The 23516-nt window shown below is 34.2% G+C and overlaps 1 protein-coding gene across 1 annotated transcript in view; it reads left to right on the top strand.

Annotated features, from left to right (window-relative positions):
* Positions 1-23516, top strand: part of BLTP1 (bridge-like lipid transfer protein family member 1) — a 186021-nt gene that overhangs the window by 111995 nt on the left and 50510 nt on the right. The window contains exons 47-55 of the mRNA XM_052654644.1: positions 475-568; positions 2485-2535; positions 6646-6852; positions 8557-8795; positions 12811-13055; positions 15162-15267; positions 19139-19236; positions 20011-20196; positions 22438-22606. Of these exons, the coding sequence (XP_052510604.1) occupies positions 475-568; positions 2485-2535; positions 6646-6852; positions 8557-8795; positions 12811-13055; positions 15162-15267; positions 19139-19236; positions 20011-20196; positions 22438-22606 (1395 nt within the window). The remainder of the gene's footprint in view (positions 1-474; positions 569-2484; positions 2536-6645; positions 6853-8556; positions 8796-12810; positions 13056-15161; positions 15268-19138; positions 19237-20010; positions 20197-22437; positions 22607-23516) is intronic.

Here is a 23516-nt window from a genome sequence, read left to right as displayed (position 1 = left end):
TGATACTGGAGTGCCACTTTTCTGAAGAAAGCCAATTGCTACGTGGTGATTTTTCTTCAGAAAATGGAACTTCCCATTTATATGGATCAAGAGTGCTAGTGTACATAGTTTTTTCCTATTCTTAATGGTTTAAAATTTTTCTAAATATTCTGTGCTACTAGTTCTGAGATTTAAAATGTCATTGGGCTATTTAATGGCATTAGGCTCTTTAATGCATGAATGGCATCGTAAACTACATATTTCGCATTATTCCAGTTTTGACACATAACACATACATATATGTGAATGGATGGAAATAAAAAAACGTTCAAGGAAATTTTTTAAAAATTTGTTCTCGAATAGTTTAAATTTCATTGTATCTTTAAAATTATCTTTTGTCACTGAATGTATTATGGATGAAATGAAATTTTAATATGAAGTGCAACTAAATTTCCAGAATTCATAGTTGGTTTTTTTTTTTCCCCACATTTTAAGATGTTTTACATCAAAAGATGACTGAGACATGTGCCACTGCTCATATCGGTGGGGTTAATATTGTGCTGCTTGAAGGGATTACACCAAATATACAGTAAGTGTGTTGTCTTTTTGATTATTAAAGTTGTTTGTTATAGTTTTATAGGGAACTAAAAATTCATTGGATGAATCCCGTACCTAGTAAGGCTTGAGGTTTATATAATATTGCCAGATACTGTGATTCTATCACTAAGAATGTCACCAAATGAATTTTTTTTCAGAAAAAATTATTTGCTCTCTTTATAAAATTGGTTTACTGCCAGTCCTGCCACCCTAAAAAACTGACTGCCAGTACATTTTAAGATTGTGTAACAGGAAAAATGATTACAGTGTAAATTTCAGCTAAACATATAAGATGCAAGAGCTCACATAACTCAAATAAGTAAAACAAAATTATAATCAGAAAATAGGCTGTCTCTTGATTTTACTAACTAATCATTACCCAGTATTCATGCTGGGTTTCAAAACTTTATCTTGCCATTTTTTCTTTGAAAGTATTTAACAGTAAAGCCTATGAGACCCTCCTAATAGTATAAATAAGCTTTCTACAGTGAGTATACCATTCCATATTGCTTTTCTTTTGACTCTTTGCTCTCACCTTTTCATGTTCTCTTTGTGGATCTGTCCAAAATTGTTCTAATAATAATTACCTTTACACATGATATTTAGATCACTAATTAGTTGTCAATACATTTAACCATTGACTTTGCTCATACACTTGGGAATATATACCTTCATTCCTAACTTCCCTTCAGTGGAGCAGTTTTATAGTATAACTACAAATTGTATTTTGATAATTTAGTCAATTTCGAGAATTTGCTCATTTTTAGTAACTAGTTAATGTCCTGCTATTGTCCCTTAAAGCATCTGTCATGCTAAATATTGACAAAATAGAGGATCTAGTTCAGTGTTATAAAAATTAAATATTAGTCAAAAATTGACTCATTACAGGTCTATTCATGACATTTCATACATGGGTAATATGATGACTGTCTTGGGGAACATTTCCTGAAATGGATATGTAAATCTTGCTGGGGCAGTTTTGACTTGTGTATCTAGAACCAAAGAGTATATTTCATTATAGCTGCTTAAATGGTCCAGATCACATTTCCTAAGCTGGCTTTCTAAAGACCAGAAATTCCAGTAGTTGTGAGATAGATATTTTCTGACTATTCAGAATGGGAGGAGGGGTATTATTATGTATGATTACAATCTAAAGGAGCATCTATTGTGGACCAGAAACCTCATATACATTATTTAATCCTCACTACAATCCTATTAACTGGGGCGGTTTTATCCCCACTGTAATAAATAAATCAAGATTCGGAAAGATCAGAGTGTTTTCCTAAAATGCTTCAAGTCATACAGTCAGGAAGAAGAGGTGCCTGAATCTCCACACCTTCTACCTCACTATGATGCTTCAAAGAAAGTCACCACAGACTTAGGTTTCATGATTCCTTTGTTGACTCTGAATTTAAAGTATCATGGTTACTTTAACCTATTCAGAAATATAACAGATTTCCTTAAATGTCTCCCGTGTTTTATTTACTCCATCCTCTCAAAACTCTTATCTCCATTAGCTAAGAGAAGGCTTCAAATAGTCTCTAAATTTGCAAAACATATTTATAAAATAATTTTTTAAGTATTAGTTGATATTTTTTGCCTCTAAAAAAAGAGGTCAAGCCAGATCCCTTAACTTTTTCATTAAAAAAATAAAACTTTATTATTACTCACTACCAAACTCTAATAGTGTTAATAAGATTTTCTGAATTTATTCTTTGGGTTTTCATTTCCAGTTTCAATTAAAAGGAAATGGAACTTCAAAAAGTTGAAAAAGTTCTTTGAGTGAAAATTTTTAAAATGGGAAATAAAAGCTTTCCAGATGATTGGTCATATTGTAACTAATTTATGCATGAATGTTTATTTGCTTCCTTTTTGTTTTCCTGCTTTCTCTTGAATCTTCATCTGTAGACTGGAGGATTTTCCTACATCTCCTACAAGCACAGCCAAACAAGAGTTTCTGTATGTCATTATTATTCTTTTTCATGGACTTTGTGATTAACATTGTATTGGATAGTTTTAGAGATAAAATATTAATATTTAAATTATCTGCATGGCTGTGAATGTATGTAGTTAGTTATTATTTTGTAGCTTTAATATAGATCCTTTCATAGATTATATAGTTTGCTAATATTCATGGAAAACACACAGGTAAGAACTACCTTTTTGGTAATTCATATCTTGCTTTATTGTTGAAATATTCAAAATTGTAGTTTTATGTTGCTTTGTGCTCTTTAAGACCTGTTAATATTAAAATTTATATTATCACAAATCCTCATTAATATTGGATGTGATAATCGAAGCTGAAATTTTTAACTTTGCAAGAGAGTTTTGACAGGTTTGCAAAACTAATTATTAAAACACTAATATATGAAAATATCTACATTGCTCATCCTTCTAATTCTGTCTTTAAGATGTAGAGAGTTTGCTGCTTTATTGTCACATTTTATATGTGGCTTTTGTACTGTATTTACTTTAATATTTTTGATTGGCTTGATTTTACCTATGTATATCTGATATTTTGTGGTAGTGAGCTATACCAAGCATTACGTATAAATATTTATCATGTGAATCTTACCACCATGACAATTTAGTATGTTACTTAGCACTGATTATTTATTTGAACATTTTCTATAAAATTCAAGTATGCTGAATAAATTTAGTTAAATCTGCATATTTTGTTCTAGGCTAGTAAGATTATCAATAACTAGTGAGATTTATTTCAGTGTGTATTGATAATAGGCCATAGACAAAATATCATCAATCAACAACCCTTTTTGGGGATTATCTGTGATCTATATCACTTCATCAGCCAACTAAAGTACTAATAAGGAATAAATGCATTAATACTAAATTAGAAAATTGATTATTTTTTGGAAACCACTCTTCCATATTAATATCATGTTAAAAGGTATAGAAAAAAAATAGCGATTTCCACTTTAGTATTTGTAATAGCTAGGGAAGATTGTTTCTCTTTTTATCACTGAGTTCTCTGGATGTATAACAAAAAAATACACATGGCTTTAGAAAGGATGCTTTTTAATGACTGAAGATCACATCTTCATCCACTCAACTAATTAGGATTCTAGGTTACAAATTATTGTCTGCACACTCTGTTAGGTTTCAGAGATGGATCGGTAAGCAAATGAGAGGTAGTTCTGTCATAATATCACTTTATAGGCCTACTCCGTCCTTTTTCAGGCCTTCCTGCTAGGAGAGTTAACATATAAAGTACAATTGCCAAATAGGAAAGACAGTTCCAGTGATTTTTAATAGATAACTAGACAATATGTGATCATAACACTCCGTGTCCCCACTGTAGAGATTTTCAGGCAAAACTGAATTGAGGCAGGCAGCATGGGTGAGGTGCCTTCCTTTTCCTGCCCCTAAAGTTTGGGCCTGATTGGTCAAGGAAATAGGGTGGGGTTGGAGATAGAGATAATGAGGCCCTAAATTAAATCCTCAAATTCTTAACCTGCATGGATAAGCATGGCTGGTCTACCTATAAGGCCCTATTGTCTGGACACAGGAAGGAAAAGAAAATGAGGAAAACTCCTTGCCTCATTAGACACTGTGGTTGTTATAACTTAGGTTCAGAGTGCATCTAGCAGAACTTTGTCAAATAGACCAGCACTGGCAATGAATTCTCAAACCAAACTTCTTGGTCACTTGCTGTGAACTTTTTGCATATATGAGGCATGCCTGGCATGCTATAGGTTTTTATAGTCATCTGTTTAAAAAGACTTTGACCACTTCTTTCCTGTGTAAAAGTTTACTACATGTTTTATGATACAGATTAAGGCACAGATCTTTTAAGAGTTAAAATAGAGTTGCTGCTGCTGCTACTGCTGCTAAGTTACTTCAGTCGTGTCTGACTCTGTGCAACCCCATAGACAGCAGCCCACCAGGCTCCCCTGTCCCTGGGATTCTCCAGGCAAGAACACTGGAGTGGGTTGCCATTTCCTTCTCCAATGCATGAAAGTGAAAAGTGAAAGTGAAGTTACTCAGTCTTGTCCAACCCTCAGCGATCCCATGGACTGCAGCCTTCCAGCCTCCTCTGTCCATGGGATTTTCCAGGCAAGAGTACCGGAGAGGGGTGCCATTGCCTTCTCCGTAAAATAGAGTTATGAATAGTTAATTCATTTGGCAGCTTGTAAATTGTTTAATTCCACATTCTGGGTCTCCTTACATCTTTAACGTGTACCGTATGACAAGAGTTAATCAGATTCTCTGCAGTGTCTGGCTCAGTTTGATCAGTGTAGAACTATCCTGTTGTCTAGCTCCAAGAAACATTACTCACGCTATAGTCATGGGCATCATTTATGTAGCCTCCAGTGTGAATGATGCCCTCTGGAGTTGGGCAACACAGAGTCCTTGAAATTCTTAACATCACAGTTTCCACTGGTAATATCACAGATCTGCAGTAGCAGAGTAGTCAGCGCTTTCTATTCTGACATTTGGTGTATAATTGAAAATCAAGGGTTGTGTATAGGCTACTATAATCAAAAGTAACATTTAAGGAGACTTCTATAGATTATAAAAGTAAAACAGTAAGATAGGTGTAGAATTTCTTGACTGTCATGATGACAAGATTTCTTTGTAAATTTATGCTTAGTTTTATTCAGTAAGTGAATGCTATTCACAAGTATAAAGTCCTTTGCATTTTAGCATCATCTAAGTGTTTTGGCTTATATTGAAATTGATTTTAAAATGGAATCATTTAATTATTAGAATAGTTAAGATTCAAAATTCAGTAACTAGTCAGCATTCTAAAATCTGCCATCATTCTGGTTAGAACAGTTCCATAGATTACTTTTTTCCTTCCTCTAATCAGTGATAGTCTTTGAAAGCAGTTTCCTTTGAAGAAGAAGGCAGATATAGTTCTGTAGTAATCATTTTTGAAGTTAGCATATTACCTGGATTTCACTATCTGTAAATAATCAAAACTTCTGATAGAACCACTCTTAACGCTTCTCAAGATTTGTTCTAATATAAGTTAAATGTAATGCATTGATTCCTTAGGTCCTTGAGACTATAAATAAATTGTCAGTGAATCCTTTGTAGCCTAAGTAGAGATAAATATGTGTGAACTGATCTGTAGTTAATATGAAATTTGCACTTTGTGTGTTTTGCTTACTCTGTTGTCAAGTATCCTGTGCCCATTTGAAAGATAGCGTTTATGCTAAGCTTTCAGTTTATGACAGGGCCTTTAGTGGTGTACTTCATTGACATGAATCTTTCTGTTGTCTGTGTCAGGACTGCTTCACCATGACTTTTACATACATGGTTTTCACAACATGCTATCTGTGGAATCTCACAGTTGTAGCGTTGAGTCATTCTTCTGCTGTACTTCTTTCTGCTCATTTATTTCACAAAATTCAGTGAGTGTCTGCCATGTTCAAAGCATTTTTCTAGGTATTAGAAGGAAAAAACAAGAAACCAAGGAAGACAGTATTTCTATTTTATATCTGTACCGGTAAAACTTACCAATTTTTAACTAAGTGGTAGTTACTCTTTATGAATTGGACTTGTATCATTTCTTTGCCACTCACTGAAAAAAAAAATGGAAAATGCAAGTTGAATTTCATCTTTTTCATTAATTTCTTTTAACTTGTTAGCTGATTATAAGATTAATTTCTTTGACTGATTAGATTTTAAGAGGTATAATGGTGTTTTTCTTCCTTTTGAAGTTCACTGTCTATATTTTCTTAGTGGTTGTAGAGATGCCAGAAATAAGTTGAAGAAAAATGGAGTTCTGAATGGGGAAAAATAAAAGTGGAATTTTGTGTTGTATATGTGTTATGTGTCAGTGTTCATTCTCTTCCATATAAGCACATAGATATTCTTCTGTAAACTCTTTATTAAAGAAATAGAATAATATTCCATATAAACAAAATAAAATGTATGTCAGTATTTTTAGAAGATATTATTTCTTCAGTATGATTTAAATGCATGAAAAATCTTACTTACTTCAATAAATGATTTAAAAGCATTTGTCCTGCTCTCAAAATATATTTTCAAAATTTCTCTTTATTTGACCATATTTTAATGATCCTCCTTCTCTATTAATAGAACTGTAGTGAAATGTAGTATTGCCAAGTCTCAAGCCCTCTACAGTGCCCAGAGGGGATTGAAGACTAACAATGCCGCTGTGTTCAAAGTAGGAGCTATCAGCATCAATATTCCCCAGCACCCTGCCACCTTGCACAGCATGATGGTTCGAAGTTCTCACCAACTATCTAAGCAGATCTCAGATCTCATCAGACAGCCTTCTACAGCGTAAGTTATTTATTCAAGTTTTGTGATTCTGTATAGTATTTCATGTCATTTTTTGCTGTGTTAACAGTAGTTTGGAGGAAGACAGAGGTTACATCTAGAGTAGTGACTATTATGGATAGTGGGGCGAGTGAAAAGTAGCTAAACATGATTGTGGAAGAATCATATTGAAGTAGTGTGTATTGTTGAAGTAGTGTGTTACAGATGCAATTGTCAGTCTTTCATATTGCATCAGTAAAGCTTAGGAGAGCCTAAGGATTAGTGGACATTATAAAGGGGTACTACTAAAAGGCAAACTGAAAAATTCTACAACTGTAACAATCTTTATTTCCTTTAATTTCATTGAAATTTGTGACTACATATATTTATAAAGTTGCAGGGCCATTTATGTCTCGTGCATGGTTTTGGGCTGTCCTTCATATGAAATTCTTGTACGTGGTTCAAGGAAGTATTTGATAGTGCCATTTGCGTATTTTAAAAGGCAATGAATGGGACTTTTGCAGAGTAACCTTTACCCAGGGTTTTTACTGCTGAGCTCTTTTCCTGGTCTCCAAAGCTGTTACTAATGAATAACTAATAAAAATTTAAGTAAAAGGTAAAAGTTTGCCTTGTTACATTTCCTTTTTTCCTAGTCTGTAAGGCAGAAAGACATAGTGTGTTTTTTGATGATGGCTTAAAGCAGTGATTTTGTTTTTTCCAGTTTGTTCTTTCTAGATCTTTAAATTCTGATGTAGTATTAATTCATGTCTAGTTGATTAAGTAGTAATGACTCACATGTTTTTCCTGTCACTGGAATATGAAATCCAGAATGTATATATGAGCCTTAGTTATAAAATTCTCTAAGGAATTTCTTCTTACTAGAATGTATTGGCAAACAGTGGAGTAGTTAGAAAAAAAATAAAGACTCTAGAGTCAACCTGCGTGTGTGCTCAGTCTCTAAGTCATGTCCAGTTCTTTGCAGACACAACTATAGCCTGCCAGGGTCCTTCTATCCATGGCATTTTCCAGGCAAGAATACTGGAGTGGATTGCCATTTCCTTCTCCAGGGGATCTTCCCAACCCAGGGATTGAACTCACGTCTCCTGCACTGGCAGGCGAGTTCTTTACCACTGAGCCACCAGGGAAGCCCAGAGTCAGACTGACTGAGTTCAGAACTGATTTTACAACTTCATAGTTATGCTTCCTCATTGGTAAAATGAAGATACTAGTACCTACTCACAGGATTTTGTTTGATGAATAAATGATATGAAATGCACAAGGCACTAAGAATAGTACCTGGCACATAGGAAGCACTCAAATAACTATTAATTGTTTTTGTTGATGTTAGTTATTATTATTCATAGTGGTAGTAATAATAGTGGCAAATAATCAACAGAATTGCATGATGGTTAAGTCATAGGATCTGGAATCAGACAAACTTCTGGTTTCACATTAATGATATGAATGATCTTGGGACAGCCTTAACATCCAGTTATATTGTTATTACTTCTTGTTTACTTTTCCAGATCATCATTTTTCAGTGGCTGTTTGAGGAAGACTTAATATGATCTGCTATTGAAAAGAAAACATGTTCACAGTTCATTTTTTGCTATTTTTCATTAAGAATTCCAATTTTATACAATTTTTATTTTTTATACAATTTAAATCTTAGTAGCTGTTCTGTTTGTGTCCCTTTTCCACCATTTAAACTTTATTTTTGCTTTATAGCCCACAGCCTGTAAAAGAAGATATTGCAACCCCCCTACCTTCTGAAAAAACACCAACAAGTGTTAATCAAACTCCTGTTGAAACAAATGAATTTCCTCAACTACCAGAAGGTTTAGAGAAGAAGCCTATCGTCCTTAAGTTCAGTGCCATGTTAGATGGTATAGCCATTGGCGCAGCACTTTTACCATCTCTGAAAGCAGAATACAAGATGGGACGAATGAGAAGCCACGGAATGACGGGTAACACTGAAGTTTGAATTCATTCTTAAAATTTATTAGTGGATTTGAGTATTAGTAATATTTTGGTGAAAGGCAAATTTGGTTTTATAGATTTATATGAAAATTTAAATTTTAATTAAAACACTTTTAAATTTCATTAACTGTTTTTTATTCAGTCAAGTGAAAATAGCAACACACATCATTGAGTGACCATCATGGACCCTGTTTTCATTTGAAGTCTTTAGAGTTATCCACTATTTAGAGACCATTTCCAACTTAAGTTGAATACATTTTTACATCTGTTAGGTTCCTATAGCCTGAATAACTTGGTTTATTTTCACATTGAGTCCGTTTAGCTTTTATCAGAGGTTGTGTTTTGTGTTATGTATCCTCTCCAAAAGCACTTTGCTTTTGTATTTTTTTCTGAAATGTATCCTATTTTTCAATCTGTTAAAATTAAAATATTTTTCTCTTATTCTGTCAACATTATAAATTACATTAATAGTTTTAAAACATATATACACATATGTGAATCAGTTCAGTTCAGTTGCTTAGTCATGTCTGACTCTTAGCGACCCCATGGACTGCAGCACGCCAGGCCTCCATGTCCGTCACCAACTCACAGTGCTTACTCAAACTCACGTCCATAGAGTTGATGATGCCATCCAACCATCTCTTCCTTTGTCTATGCCTTCTCCTCCTGCCTTCAATCTTTCCCAGCATCAGGGTCTTTTCCTATGAGTCAGTTCTTCACATCAGGTGGCCAAAGTATTGGAGTTTCAGCTTCAGCATTAGTCCTTCCAATGAATAATCAGGACTGATTTCCTTTAGGATGAACTGCTTGGATCTCCCTGCAGTCCAAGGACTCTCGAGAGCCTTCTCTGACACCATAGTTCAAAAGCATCAATTCTTTGGCACTCAGCTTTCTTTGTAGTCCGGCTGTCACATCCATACATGACTACTGGGAAAACCATAGCTTTGACTGGCCAGACTTATGTTGGCAAAGTAATGTCTCTGCTTTTTAATATGCTGTCTAGGTTGGTCTTAGCTTTTCTTCCAAGGAACAAGCGTCTTTTTAGTTTTATGGCTGCAGTCACCATCTGCAGTGATTTTGGAGCCCAAGAAAATAAAGTCTGTCACTTTTTCCATTGTCTCCCTATCTTTTTGCCATGAAGTGATGGGACCGGATGCCATGACTTAGTTTTCTGAATGTTGAGTTTTAAGCCAACTTTTTCACTCTCCTGTTTCACTTTCATCAAGAGGCTTTTTAGTTCTTCTTCACTTTCTGCCATAAGGGTGGTGTCTTCTGCATATCTGAGGTTATTGATACTTTTCCTGGCAGTCTTGATTCCAGCTTGTGCTTCATCCAGCCCAGCATTTCTCATGATGTACTCTGCATATAAGGTAAATAACCAGGGTGACAGTATACAGCCTTGATGTACTTCTTTCCCTATTTGGAGCCAGTCCGTTGTTCCATGTCTGGTTCTAACTTTTGCTTCTTTACCTGCCTACAGATTTCTCAGGAGGCAGGTCAGGTGGTCTGGTAGTCCCATCTCTTGAAGAATTTTCCACAGTTTGTTGTGATCCATACAGTCAAAGGCTTTGGCATAGTCAGTAAAGCAGAAATAAGATGTTTTTCTGGAACTCTTCCTTTTTTGATGATCCAACATATGTTGGCAATTTGATCTCTGGTTCCTCTGCCTTTTCTAAAACCACCTTGAACATCTGGAAGTTCACAGTTCACATATTGCTGAAGCCTGGCTTGGAGAATTTTGAGCAATACTTTAGTAGCGTGTGAGATGAGTGCAGGTGTGCGGTAGTTTGAGCATTCTTTGGCATTGCCTTTCTTTGGGATTGGAATGAAAACTGACCTTTTCCAGTCCTGTGGCCACTGCTGAGTTTTCTAAATTTGTTGGCATATTAAATGCAGCACTTTCACAGCATCATCTTTTAGGAATTGAAATTGTTCAACTGGAATTCCATCACCTCCACTAGTTTTGTTCTTATAGCAATGCTTCATAAGGCCGACTTTATTTTTCATTCCAGGTTGTCTGGGTCTAGGTGAGTGATCATACCATTGTGGTTATCTGGGTCATGAAGATCTTTTTTGTATAGTTTTGTTGGGTATTCTTGCCACCTCTTCTTAATATCTTCTGCTTCTGTTAGGTCCATACCATTTCTGTCCTTTATTGTGTACATCTTTGCATGAAATGTTCCCTTGGTATCTCTAATTTTCTTAAAGAGATTTCTAGTCTTTCACATTCTGTTGTTTTCCTCTATTTCTTTGCATTGATCACTGAGGAAGGCTTTCTTATCTCTCCTTGCTATTCTTTGGAACCCTACATTCAAATGGGTTTATCTTTCCTTTTCTCTTTTGCCTTTTGTGTCTTTTCTTTTTTCAGTTATTTGTAAGACCTCCTTAGACAATCATTTTGCCTTTTTTCATTTCTTTTTCTTGGGGATGGTCTTGATCACTGCCTCCTGTACAGTGTCACAAACCTTGGTCCATAGTTCTTCAGGCACTCTGTTTATCAGATCTGATCCCTTGAATCCATTTGTCACTTCAACTGTGTGTAAGGGATTTGATTTAGGTCATACCTGAATGGTCTACTGGTTTTCCCCTACTTTCTTCAATTTAAGTCTGAATTTGGCAATAAGGATTTGTGAATAAATGTGTGTATGTATTTATATAGTGTGTGTGTGTATGGGTATGTATTTATTCCTGGCCACAGATCTTGATTTTAATAAAGTTTCTGCTTCTCCTTAATTCCCTCATAAGGAAATGTGGAAATTTGGCCTGAATAATGGTTTAGGTTGTATATTTATAATTGAACAACTACACGCCAAATTGTTGATTTAAGTGTTCAGAACCAGCAGTATACTGCAACTCATGCCATATCCTTATTTGGAATACGGTCCCATTATTAACTATTCTTAAAGTCAAAGATACATGCGATTATATAATTTTATACTTAATGAATGTTTTCATTGAGTATAATTTAATTGATTTGACAGTTTCACTGTTTACTTCCATACCAAGTGGGGATCAGGAGGCAAGTTATCAACTGCTAACTGTTCTCACACAATGAAAACATTGTGTGGATTAGTGTTCCCTGTTTTTTTGTTTTGTTTTTGCACCTAGTGAATTTCTCTTGTTTTAACTCTTGTAATAAGGGCAGTTTCTTTTCTACTTTCTGTGAAGTAAAAAACATTTTAAAGTGTTTCTCCAACCAGTCCATTTTGAAGGAGATCAGCCCTGCGATTTCTTTGGAAGGAATGATGCTAAAGCTGAAACTCCAGTACTTTGGCCACCTCATGTGAAGAGTTGACTCATTGGAAAAGACTCTGATGCTGGGAGGGATTGGGGGCAGGAGGAGAAGGGGACGACAGAGGATGAGATGGCTGGATGGCATCACGGACTCGATGGACGTGAGTCTGAGTGAACTCCGGGAGTTGGTGATGGACAGGGAGGCCTGGCATGCTGTGATTCATGGGGTTGCAAAGAGCTGGACACGGCTGAGCGACTGAACTGAACTAGCACCAATGCTGCACACCTGTTAGGCTTAATAAGTGATATTTGCTGGCTTAATAATACTAGCTGACTGTTTATAGTAACCATTTGTTGTTATTCAGTTACTAAGTCATGTCTGACTCTTTGTTACCCCATAGTCTGCAGCACTCCAGGCTCCCCTGTTCTTCACTGTTTCCCGGGGTTTGCTCAGATTCATGTCCATTGGAGTTGGTGATGTTATCTAACCATTTCATCCTCTGCTACCCCGTTCTCCTTTTGTCTTCAATCTTTCCCAGCATTAGGGTCTTTTCCAATGAGTCAGCTTTTTTCAAGTTTTGGGGCTACATATATTTAAAGACAGAAAATTTTCTAAGCAAATTTAAAGTATCCTTCTCATATCTTTAAAAATAGGTTTTGGGAAATGCATACTTTTTTTTCATACTCACCATTTTTGGACATAGTAAGTAATGAAATGAGTGAATGAGCACCTGAACAACAAAAATATTTTCTCTTTTTTTCTTACAGGTGCACAGACCAGGTTTACATTTGAGCTGCCGAATCACAGACTGCGTTTTACTTCAAAAGTTTCTGCCACAGATATGTCAACCATTCCTCCTTCTGCCAGTCTTAACCTTCCTCCAGTTACTATGTCAGGGAAATATATAATGGAAGAGCATGATAGTTACTCAGATCAAGTGTGGAGTATAGATGAACTGCCTTCTAAACAAGGGTATTATTTACAGGGAAATTATCTACGTTGTGTGGCAGAAGTAGGTTCACTTTTAAATTTTCTTATTCTTTGTAATTTAGGAGTCTTTGGGCTTTAGGTGTACCAAAATATGTAGTGATGCAAATTTTTGAGAGAAATCATCAAATCATTTATTCCTACAGAATTTTTTACTGTGTCTGTTGGGAGTGTGTGTGTGTGTGTGTATACAGGTATCTCTCTCCTTATAGTTTTATTTAAACATATTTTTCTTGTTTTAGTCATCTTTGGATTCATATTTATTATATTAGTTTTCACATGCATCTCTGCAATGTTTTAATTATTCCTTTGATTATAAAAAAGCTAATAGTATTTAACATTTGTCAGGTGCTGCATGTGCACTGACTTGAACAGTTCTTAAATCAGCCCTTTGAGATAGATATTTTATTCTCATTTATAAGTAGAAAAACTGAACCTTTAGGGTGGTTACATGATTCATCTAGGTATATATACTTATTAACAATATAAAGGTCACAGAGAGAGAGAAAATAATTATAAGCACATTCACAGACTAATTTCTGTACTAGGGCAAGTTGAAAACAAGCATACCTGAGTCCATCGTTATTTTTTCCCTTTCTATCTGTACAGTTATCACAAGTTTAAAAAGCATTTAGGTATGTTTTTCATATGATTCATGGTAAGCAGGTCATTTGTTACTGTCCTAATTTGTTACAGTAGAAAACTGAATTTAAAGAGATTAAATGACTTTCCCTAAGTCCCCCAGCTATCAATTGACAGATGCTTGAATCAAAGGCATGCTTGTCCCTCAGCTTACTTTGTCAAAAAAAACTGCAACCTTTTCAGAAATCAATTTGACAATTATTTGTTTTATAAATTTTATTCTCTAGAATCTGAAGCATTTATAAGAATGCTCTTTAGCTTCTTTCTAGAAATATTACAGCTTGTAGCATATAGTTAAGTCTGGTTTGCCTTCTTTAGACTCTGCTTGTCCTAGAACCTCTCATGTACAACATGCTAGAAGTCTAATATTTTCTTACTAAAAAGTAGATTATAAAGCCTATTTCATTTTTGCTTTCTACTTCTGAAAAATAAGTGTCCCAAACTCTAGTTTAGCAATACTATTATTAATATTTCATTTGACAGAAAATAAAGCAAATCCAATCCAGTATATTGCATAATTCCTTACTAATATTAGCTATTATAAAGATATAAAGTTTATAATTGGGGCAGAACACCATCCTAAATTTACTGAGAATGCAGTTAATTATAAACATTTGAAAGAGTCTAAAGTTGCATCTCTCTGAGAGTTGCCCATTTTACTATGGCCTGAAATAGACACATGTGAAAATCATCTTTACCCACTTGATACTACTCTATCCACAATGAACGTACCCAGTGCAACTTAGACTTTATGTGAATTCTCATTTAAGAAAAGACTGCTTACATGTATTTTGCACTTAACTTTTGATCAACATATGAACACTATCAAAGTGACAGATGTTGAAGAATTTGACTTACTCATAAAGATGCTTCGATTCATTGTAAATAAACTTGAATCCAATTAAGGCCTGCTTTCTATTTAATCTATTAGTTAATTGTTGTCAGAAATTCTTTATACTAATCATGGGACATGCATTATAGTAAAGCTGAGTTTAGTATAACTGATTTGCTAATTCAGCTTCATGTAAGCTAATATAAGTTTCATGAGAACCATAATTTTGTTTTTATTCAGTTGTATCCTTGGCATCTAATGCAGTACACAGAGTAGATGGTCAATAAATATTTGAATGAGTAAAAACATTTTCTTTCACTTATACTGGTCCATTGTTCTAACACTAAAACAGTGGTCATTAAAAATAAATATTACTTCACATAATCGGTATTGAAATCAGCAGGTTTACATTTTCAAAAGATTTCTCTTACCTTATTGGCTACTGTTATTTTTTAAAAATAAAAGGAAATGGTGCCTAACAATGTCAGGCCACTAGAGTATTAAGGGATCTGAGTATTTTGACCTTTCTTCAGTATATTAATTTCAAGTATCATGTAAGTAATTGTTCTTCCTCAGAGTTTGGGATGACTTATGTGAGATGTATTTAAGATTAGTATAGTCAATATGTTAATCTAATATTCTGATTTTGTTTGGTAGGTTGGTTCCTTTGAACATAATCTTACAACTGATCTTCTAAATCACCTGGTATTTGTACAGAAAGTATTCATGAAAGAAGTTAATGAAGTAATACAAAAAGTTTCTGGTAAGATCATCTGCTACCTTACAATATAGTACATTCTCACTGGCTATAGGATGGTCCACGTACCAGTGATACAAATATTGATTCTGTCATGTAGATAAAATTGTTAACTTCCTAAAAACTCTATTCCTTTTATGGCTTTCTCACCTACAGATGCTCCTGCTTATTTATTACTTTTTTTATGTGTAATATATACATTTACAATTTATTTAACTACACAAAGCTCCCTTTGCTTCCCTTCCAAAAAAAAAAAAAAAAAAAAACCAGCTTAGTGTGTGTCTATTAATTAACTAGTCTTAATCATTGTGGACAGAATTTAGATCAGTGTTAAGATTTTGATGTTAATCTACATCAGATGGTGACTATATGCTGGCTACATGGTAAATTGTCTCTAGCAACCCTTATTATATTTTTGCTGTTTCTCAAGAGTAGATTACAAGTAACCTTCTTAATCCCTATTTTACATTTTAACAGGAAATATATGTCTCATTTAAAAATGTTTATTTGATTTTCAGTTCACAAGATAGAGTATTAAGAGGAATTAGGGTGGAAAACAAGTTAACTGTATAACAGTTCTTAAGGCTGAATATTTCCAAAGTGAATATAAATAATCATGTTAAAATAATTATTAAGCGTTACCAATAAAATGCCATCAAGAGGTGATTCCTCCATTGTTGATGAGTAAATTAATTCATTTTACAAATTTATTAAGTATCTATTCAATTATAATTGTGTTGAGTTCTCTGAATGACAAGAAAAGAGTGCTGTGTCTATGTTAAAAGAAAAACTTTAAGGAATCAGAAAAGGCTTCACACAGAGGAAGTCAAATTCAAATCCTCACAAGTGAAGTCTCATTTGGCAAGAAAGGAGAAAGACAAGATTCAGGCAGAGCTTATGGACCAGTATTTGATAAGGCTTTGAAGGAGGATAGAACATGGATTAGGAAATCGAATTATATATAGCAGCCGTGTGTGCAAGAGATTTTCCTGGTTCTCGTGGGTTGGTTCTGGTTGTATCTGAGGTTAGGAAGCTATTTGATGGTCACACTGATGAGGCCTAACAGAGGTATAGAAACTTACAAGTGAAGTAGAACAATTAAATCAATTGGGAATCTTGGAATTTTTCTGAAAATGGTTGAATACAAACCATTAAGGAAGGGATGAATATATAGCAGAAGACCTTTCTGCCACTGAAGGTGTCTCTTCTTGGAGATATACAGAAGTTCTGATGTGGCCCATTTACCTGGTTAAAGTCACATTAGAACATTGTCTATACAAATTAAGACTTTTTCAAGACTGCTGTTGCTAAATATGTATAATTAAAAAAACAAACCCTTCCAGTAACTAATTTTGTATCTCTTACAGTACAAGTGTAGAGTTCCTGGTATTAGTATGGTACTGTAAGCCATACTTAAAGTGGTTTTGATGAAAGAGAAAGGCTTTTCTTAACCTTTGAATTACATCTCTAGGAGTTATAAGAAAAGTAGGTCTATGAATAATGAAATGGAAAAGAAAACTGGAAATTAATGTTCTACCCATGAAGACTTGCCAATCACTGTGAAAAATAAAGAGCTCAGAAAATGATGCCAACATCATTTAGTGGCTAGATCTCCCTGAACCTTTCCTTCCTCACTGCAGAGACAGGATGAATCCTGGGAAAACAGCTGAAACATAAGTCACCTATCATCCAGCTGGTCCAGGGCCTCATGGAACACAGATGTTCCCTTATCTTTCTCAAAACCAGAGAATGTAACAGATTATTGAGAGGGAATGCTTTGAATCCTTGTAGCCCAATTTCTTAGTATTCTAATGTCTGTATTGCTTCCCTACTCTCCCATAATCCTCACGATTATTTTCCTTATTTATTTTTAAAACTGTTTCCTCATGCTTTCCCATTATGTTACATTTAGCTTTAGGATATTTTCTGTTGCATAGGAATACTCATGTTCACAACCATCATCAAGTTTGTTAGGAAAATTCTTTTTTGAAGAATCAGTTCTTACAGTCTTAATTGTGCATAGACTGCCTGGGTTTCAGAAGGCTGTAGGTAAGCACTGACCTGGTAAAGAGAGGAGATCTATCTTTTATTATGTACAGCCCTATGTGTGTAATGTATTTGTAATGTATTAGTAATATATTTATATATATATGAAATAAGGTTACCAGTTTTACAGTTAGATCAGGTATATGTTTAATTCATAACAAGGTAAAAAACTGTAGAGTTAATGTAACTAACAGTGTCTCTGACATTTCTATAAACTAAAAGGATTGTGTAATACATTTTGTAAGAGGCAGAGCTTGTCTTTTAAATTAAAATTTTTTGAAACTGTAAAAGATATTCAGCTTTCTGGTTTGTCCTTCTATTTCAATATTTTATTGGCTATTCTGGGTATTTTATCTCTTCATATACACCTTAGAATGAGTTTGTTGATACCCACAAAATAAGTTGGTAGGATTTGGATTTGGATTGCATGCATTGAATTTAGAGATCAAGTTAAGAACAACTGATGTCTATCTTTTATCAGAGTTTTGTAGTTTTTCTCATGTAGATCTTGTACATGTGTTGTTAATTTATATAAATACCTAAGCATTTTAATTTTTGTGGAAATGTAAATGGTATTGGGTTTTAAATTTCACATTCCACTGTTTATTGCTGCTGATAGGAAAGTGATTAATGTTTGTATATTATTAAACTTTGTATCCTGTAACCTTGCTGTAATCACTTATTGGTTCCAGGAACTTCTACATAGATGATCAAGTCATTTGTGAACAAAGACAGTTTATTTCTTCCTTCCCAATTTGTATATCTTTTATTTCCTTTTCTTGTCATATTGCATTAGCTAGGACTTCTTGTATGATGTTGAAAAGGATTGGTATGAGGGGCTATGCTTGCTTTGTACATTATCATAGTGGGAAAACTGAAAGCTTTTCACCAATTAACATGGTTTTAGCTGAAGATTTTTTTTTTAGATATTCTCTATCAAATTGAGGAAGTTCTACTCTGTTTTTAGTTTATTGAAATTCTTTATTATCAGTAGGTTTTGAATTTTGTCAAATGCTTTTTCTGCGTCTCTTAATATGATCATGTGACTTTTATCCTTTAGCCTATTGATGTGTTGAATTACATTAATTTATTACCTACTGGGAAGAAACTTCCCATCTCACTTACATTTGCTCCCTTGGATGATGCTAAATTCAATACACATAGAAAAAGAGGAATCATTTTGAGATAGAATATTTGAAAGATAAACATGCAGAAAAGCTTTTAAAATAAGACAAAGAGAAGTGGAAGCAGAGATTGGATTTCAAAATGTTAGAACATTATTTCTTGAATACCACATAGCCTGAGTAACAAATGGTTTATTAATAGGAACTTTATCCCCAAGGTCCTCTACCCCAATTTCTTCTTAAATGTATAGGCCAGACTTCTTTATCACACTCTTTGTTATTAAAATCTGTTATCTTATTTTTCATTTCTCCACATTCAGTTTTTCTTTCATTTTTTGTTTATAGAACATGTAGAAATAAATAACCAAGATATTTTTTTGATTGAAGAGATTTTTTCATTGTAATTTTTCCTTCAAATATATTTTCTGAGATATATAATCATGTTTGGTATATTTATATGTATAATGTTTTAATTTAGGCCATATAAAAAGTTCTTAATTTTCTATATATGTAGTACTATCCCGATTTTATATCTGCCATCTGCCTCAGTGAAATGTGCCATGGCTAGAGTTCCCTGTTAAAGATTCAGTTAATGATCAGTAAAAAGAGAATGTGTGTGTGTGTTTAAACACATAACATAATTACTCTATTCCTTTTGAAGAAATTGCCTCAGACCTTCAATTATTTAATTCGTTAACCTCTTTTAGGCGGGGAGCAGCCTATTCCTCTTTGGAATGAACATGACGGAACAGCGGATGGAGAGAAGCCTAAAATTCTGCTCTATTCTTTGAACTTGCAGTTTAAGGTAACATAAATAATAATATAATAATGATTCCTTAAGAAGTATTTTTCCACTTAATGTATGCTTATAGAAAACTCATATGATACATGAATATGCCAAATAGAAAATAAAATTGAAGTATTAAATATAACCCTATCCACTTAGAGAAGAAGCTTTAACAATTGAATATCATTTAGGATTTTTCCTGTTTGTGTGTGTGTGTGTATATATATATATATACACACATATATATATATATATATATATATTTCTGCCTTTTTAAAAACTTTGAATACCTCTCCACTTCAGAACATTTAGATCTACTTTATCTTCTTAAACAGCTGTGCTATATATTATACAGTTGTAAAAATTTAAGTACTTCCTTCTAATGAACATTTATTTTTTCTGATTATTGCTGTTATAAATTACTCTGTAAGAAATGTTTTGTACACTTGTCCAATTAAAATAATACCTTAATGTAAATCTTATTGCTTCTAATATTTATGATATTAGTGTTCTTAAAAATTATTCATACCAAATAGTTACTTGTAATTAATGTATTTAACCCATGAAGAGTCTGTATTTTGAATACAAAATACTGAAATGAAATTTAATAGCTAAAATTTTCTACTGACATGAGAAATTAAAGGATGTTGCCAGTTTTATCAGTTCAATAGGCATCCAAGATATTTTAGAACATGGTATTTTATTTATCATGTATTGAGAGATTTCATTTGAATGGGTGTATATTGTTGATTTAAGATTCTTTTTTTCCTCCAAACATATATAAACTACTAGGGTATTCAGGTAACAGCCACAACTCCCTCAATGAGAGCTGTAAGATTTGAAACTGGGTTGATTGAACTGGAACTTTCAAACAGACTTCAAACCAAAGCTTCCCCAGGAAGTAGCAGCTATCTGAAACTGTTTGGTAAATGCCAAGTGGACTTAAATCTGGCTTTAGGACAGATTGTCAAACATCAGGTGAGTGCTGAATATGTTGATATTAAAACTGACTTAAATGCTGCATATCATTTTGAACTACTTTAAGTATTATTATACTTTAAAAAGTATTTAGTTTAAGTTCTGAAAATTTGATTGTAAATTCTAATGAAAATTCATTGAAGAAGGCCCTTATAATTTTGTCTGGCATTTCATTTGAGTATTTTGGCAGTATATTGTTTTGGCAAATACAATCACATGAAATTTAACTAGTATCTTCATGAATACTTATAATTTCTCTTGATTTTGTTAACGCTCTGTGTTAACATTGCATGCGTGCTAAGTAGCTTCAATCACGTCCAACTCTATGTGACCCTATGGAGTGTAGCCCACCAGTCTCTTCTGTCCATGGGATTCTCCAGACAAGAATATTGGAGTGGGTTGCCGTGCCCCTCTGCAGGGGATCTTCCCGACCCAGGGATCAAATCTGCATTACCTGCATTTGCCAGGCAGGTTTTTTACCACTAGTGCCACCTAGGAAGCCCCCTGTATTAACATTAGTCAATCCTTAAAATGTTACTGGGCTTCCCTGGTGGCTCAGCTGGTAAAGAATATGTCTGCAATGTGGGAGACCTGGGTTCGAACCCTAGGTTGGGAAGATCCCCTGGAGGAGCGAAAGGCTACCCACTCCAGTATTCTGGCCTGGAGAATTCCATGGACTGTATAGTCCATGGGTCACAAAAAGTCAGACACAACTGAGTGACTTTCACCATTAATGGTGTTAAACAACTTTTAATTTAATATACAATGGAGAAAAGACAATCTCTTTAACAAGTGGTGCTGGGAAAACTGGTCAACCAGTTGTAAAAGAATGAAACTAGAACACTTTCTGATACCATACACAAAAATAAACTCAAAACGGATTAAAGATCTAAACGTTAAGACCAGAAACTATAAAACTCCTAGAGGAGAACATAGGCAAAACACTCTCTGACATAAGTCACAGCAGGATCCTCTATGACCCAGCCCCCAGAATATTGGAAATAAAAGCAGAACTAAACAAATGGGACCTAATTAAAATTAAAAGCTTCTGCACAACAAAGGAAACTATAAGCAAGGTGAAAAGACAGTCTTTGGAATGGGAGAAAATAATAGCAAATGAAGCAACTGACAAACAACTAATCTCAAAAATATACAAGCAACTCCTGTAGCTCAATTTGAGAAAAATAAACGACCCAATCAAAAAATGGGCCAAAGAACTAAATAGACATTTCTCCAAAGAAGACATACAGATGGCTAACAAACACATGAAAAGATGCTCAATATCACTCATTATCAGAGAAATGCATATCAAAACCACAATGAGATACCATTTCACACCAGTCAGAATGGCTGCGATCCAAAAGTCGACAAGCAATAAATGCTGGAGAAGGGGTGGAGGAAAGGGAACCCTCTTACGCTGTTGGTGGGAATGCAAACTAGTTACAGCCACTATGGAGAACAGTGTGGAGATTCCTTCAAAAACTGGAAATAGAACTGCCTTATAACCCAGCAGTCCCACTGCTGGGCATACACACTGAGGAAACCAGAATTGAAAGAGACACGTGTACCCCAATGTTCATCACAGCACTGTTAAAATAGCCAGGACATGGAAACAACCTAGATGTCCATCAGCAGATGAATGGATAAGAAAGCTGTGGTACACATACACAATGGAGTATTACTCAGCCATTAAAAAGAACACATTTGAATCAGTTCTAATGAGCTGGATGAAACTGGAGCCTATTATACAGTGAAGTAAGCCAGAAAGAAAAACACCAATACAGTATACTAATGCATATATATGGAATTTAGAAAGAAGGTAATGATAACTTTGTATGCGAGACAGCAAAAGAGACACAGATGTATAGAACATTCTTTTGGACTCTGTGGGAGAGGGAGAAGGTGGGATCATTTGGGAGAATGGCATTGAAACATGTATAATATCATATATGAAACGAATCGCCAGCCCAGGTTCGATGCATGATACTGGATGATTGGAGCTGGTGCACTGGGACGACCCAGAAGGATGGTCCGGGGAGAGAAGCGTGGGGTGGGGGGACGGTTCAGGATGGGGAACACATGTATACCTGTGGCAGATTGATCTTAATGTATGGTAAAACCAGTACAATATTGTAAAGTAATTAACCTCCAATTAAAATAAATTTATATTAAATAATTAAAATTAAAACATTTAAAACATTTCTGTTATTTGCTTTTATTGAGCTTTTCATTTTATCTTAGGTTTATGAGGAAGCTGGTTCTGATTTTCATCAAGTTGCCTATTTTAAAACTAGAATTGGATTAAGAAATGCCCTGCGAGAAGAAATCAGTGGTTCTTCAGATAGGGAAGCTGTGCTTATTACCTTGAATCGACCAATTGTGTACGCACAGCCCGTGGCCTTTGATAGAGGTAAGATAAAATCTATCAATACTACTTTATCAGATTTAGAGATGTTTTGGTAATACTAGAGAAAGTCATCTGTAGTTTACCAGCATAAATGCTTGACAGTATATGTCTCTTAAATTTGAAATGTGAGCATCCAAAAAAAGTTTGTGTATTCTCATCAGTTTTTGAAGTTACTTTACTTTTTAAAGTTATTTGCTTTTTACATGAATCTATAGGAATGTCTGATTTAGAATTTTAATGCTCAGTTTTTTGGTTTGGGTTACTATTGCACCCATTCTTCTTGGCAGTGTCTTTATTCGTTTATTCTATAAACATTTATTGTTCACTATGTATAAGTGGAATACATGTACGGAAAACAGGAACTCTGCCTTCAAAGAGCTCTCAGTTCAGTGGAAAGAGAGCAAAGTAGACTCCAGAGTTGAAATATATATATATAAGTGTATGTATATATATATATATACACACTTTTTTTTTCTTCTGATATATTAGGGAGTTCTCTAACTTTCTCTGTGCTTTTCAGAGAAGAAACTAATTTTTTAGGTTCAACTTGGAGTTAGGAGAGAGATAGTTACTCATGAGATAGGAAATGCAATCTTGTCCTATTTTATCTCTGTAGTTAGGAACTAAATAAATATTTGCCAAGTGAAAAAGAAAAGGAATATACATATATAAATACATATAAGCACAGGGGCCCAAGAAAATATAGCAGTAACTTTCATAAAGGAAAATGATGAGAAATAAGGCTGAATGATAGGGTCTAATTAGTGTCCCTTGGGCAAATATAATGGTTATTTTAGAAGTAATAAAGAACCATTTATGAAGCCATAAAATAAACTGGTGATGGGCATTGGCTGTTGGTAAGATCAGTTTGTTAGAAAACTACCTCTAACATTTTGTTTTGCTAAATCTGGTA

This window comes from Budorcas taxicolor, chromosome 17, assembly GCF_023091745.1.
Source record: "Budorcas taxicolor isolate Tak-1 chromosome 17, Takin1.1, whole genome shotgun sequence".
Lineage (NCBI taxonomy): Eukaryota > Metazoa > Chordata > Mammalia > Artiodactyla > Bovidae > Budorcas > Budorcas taxicolor.
Note: the sequence above shows the minus strand (reverse complement) of the source record. Positions and strands in the feature narration are given on the sequence as shown.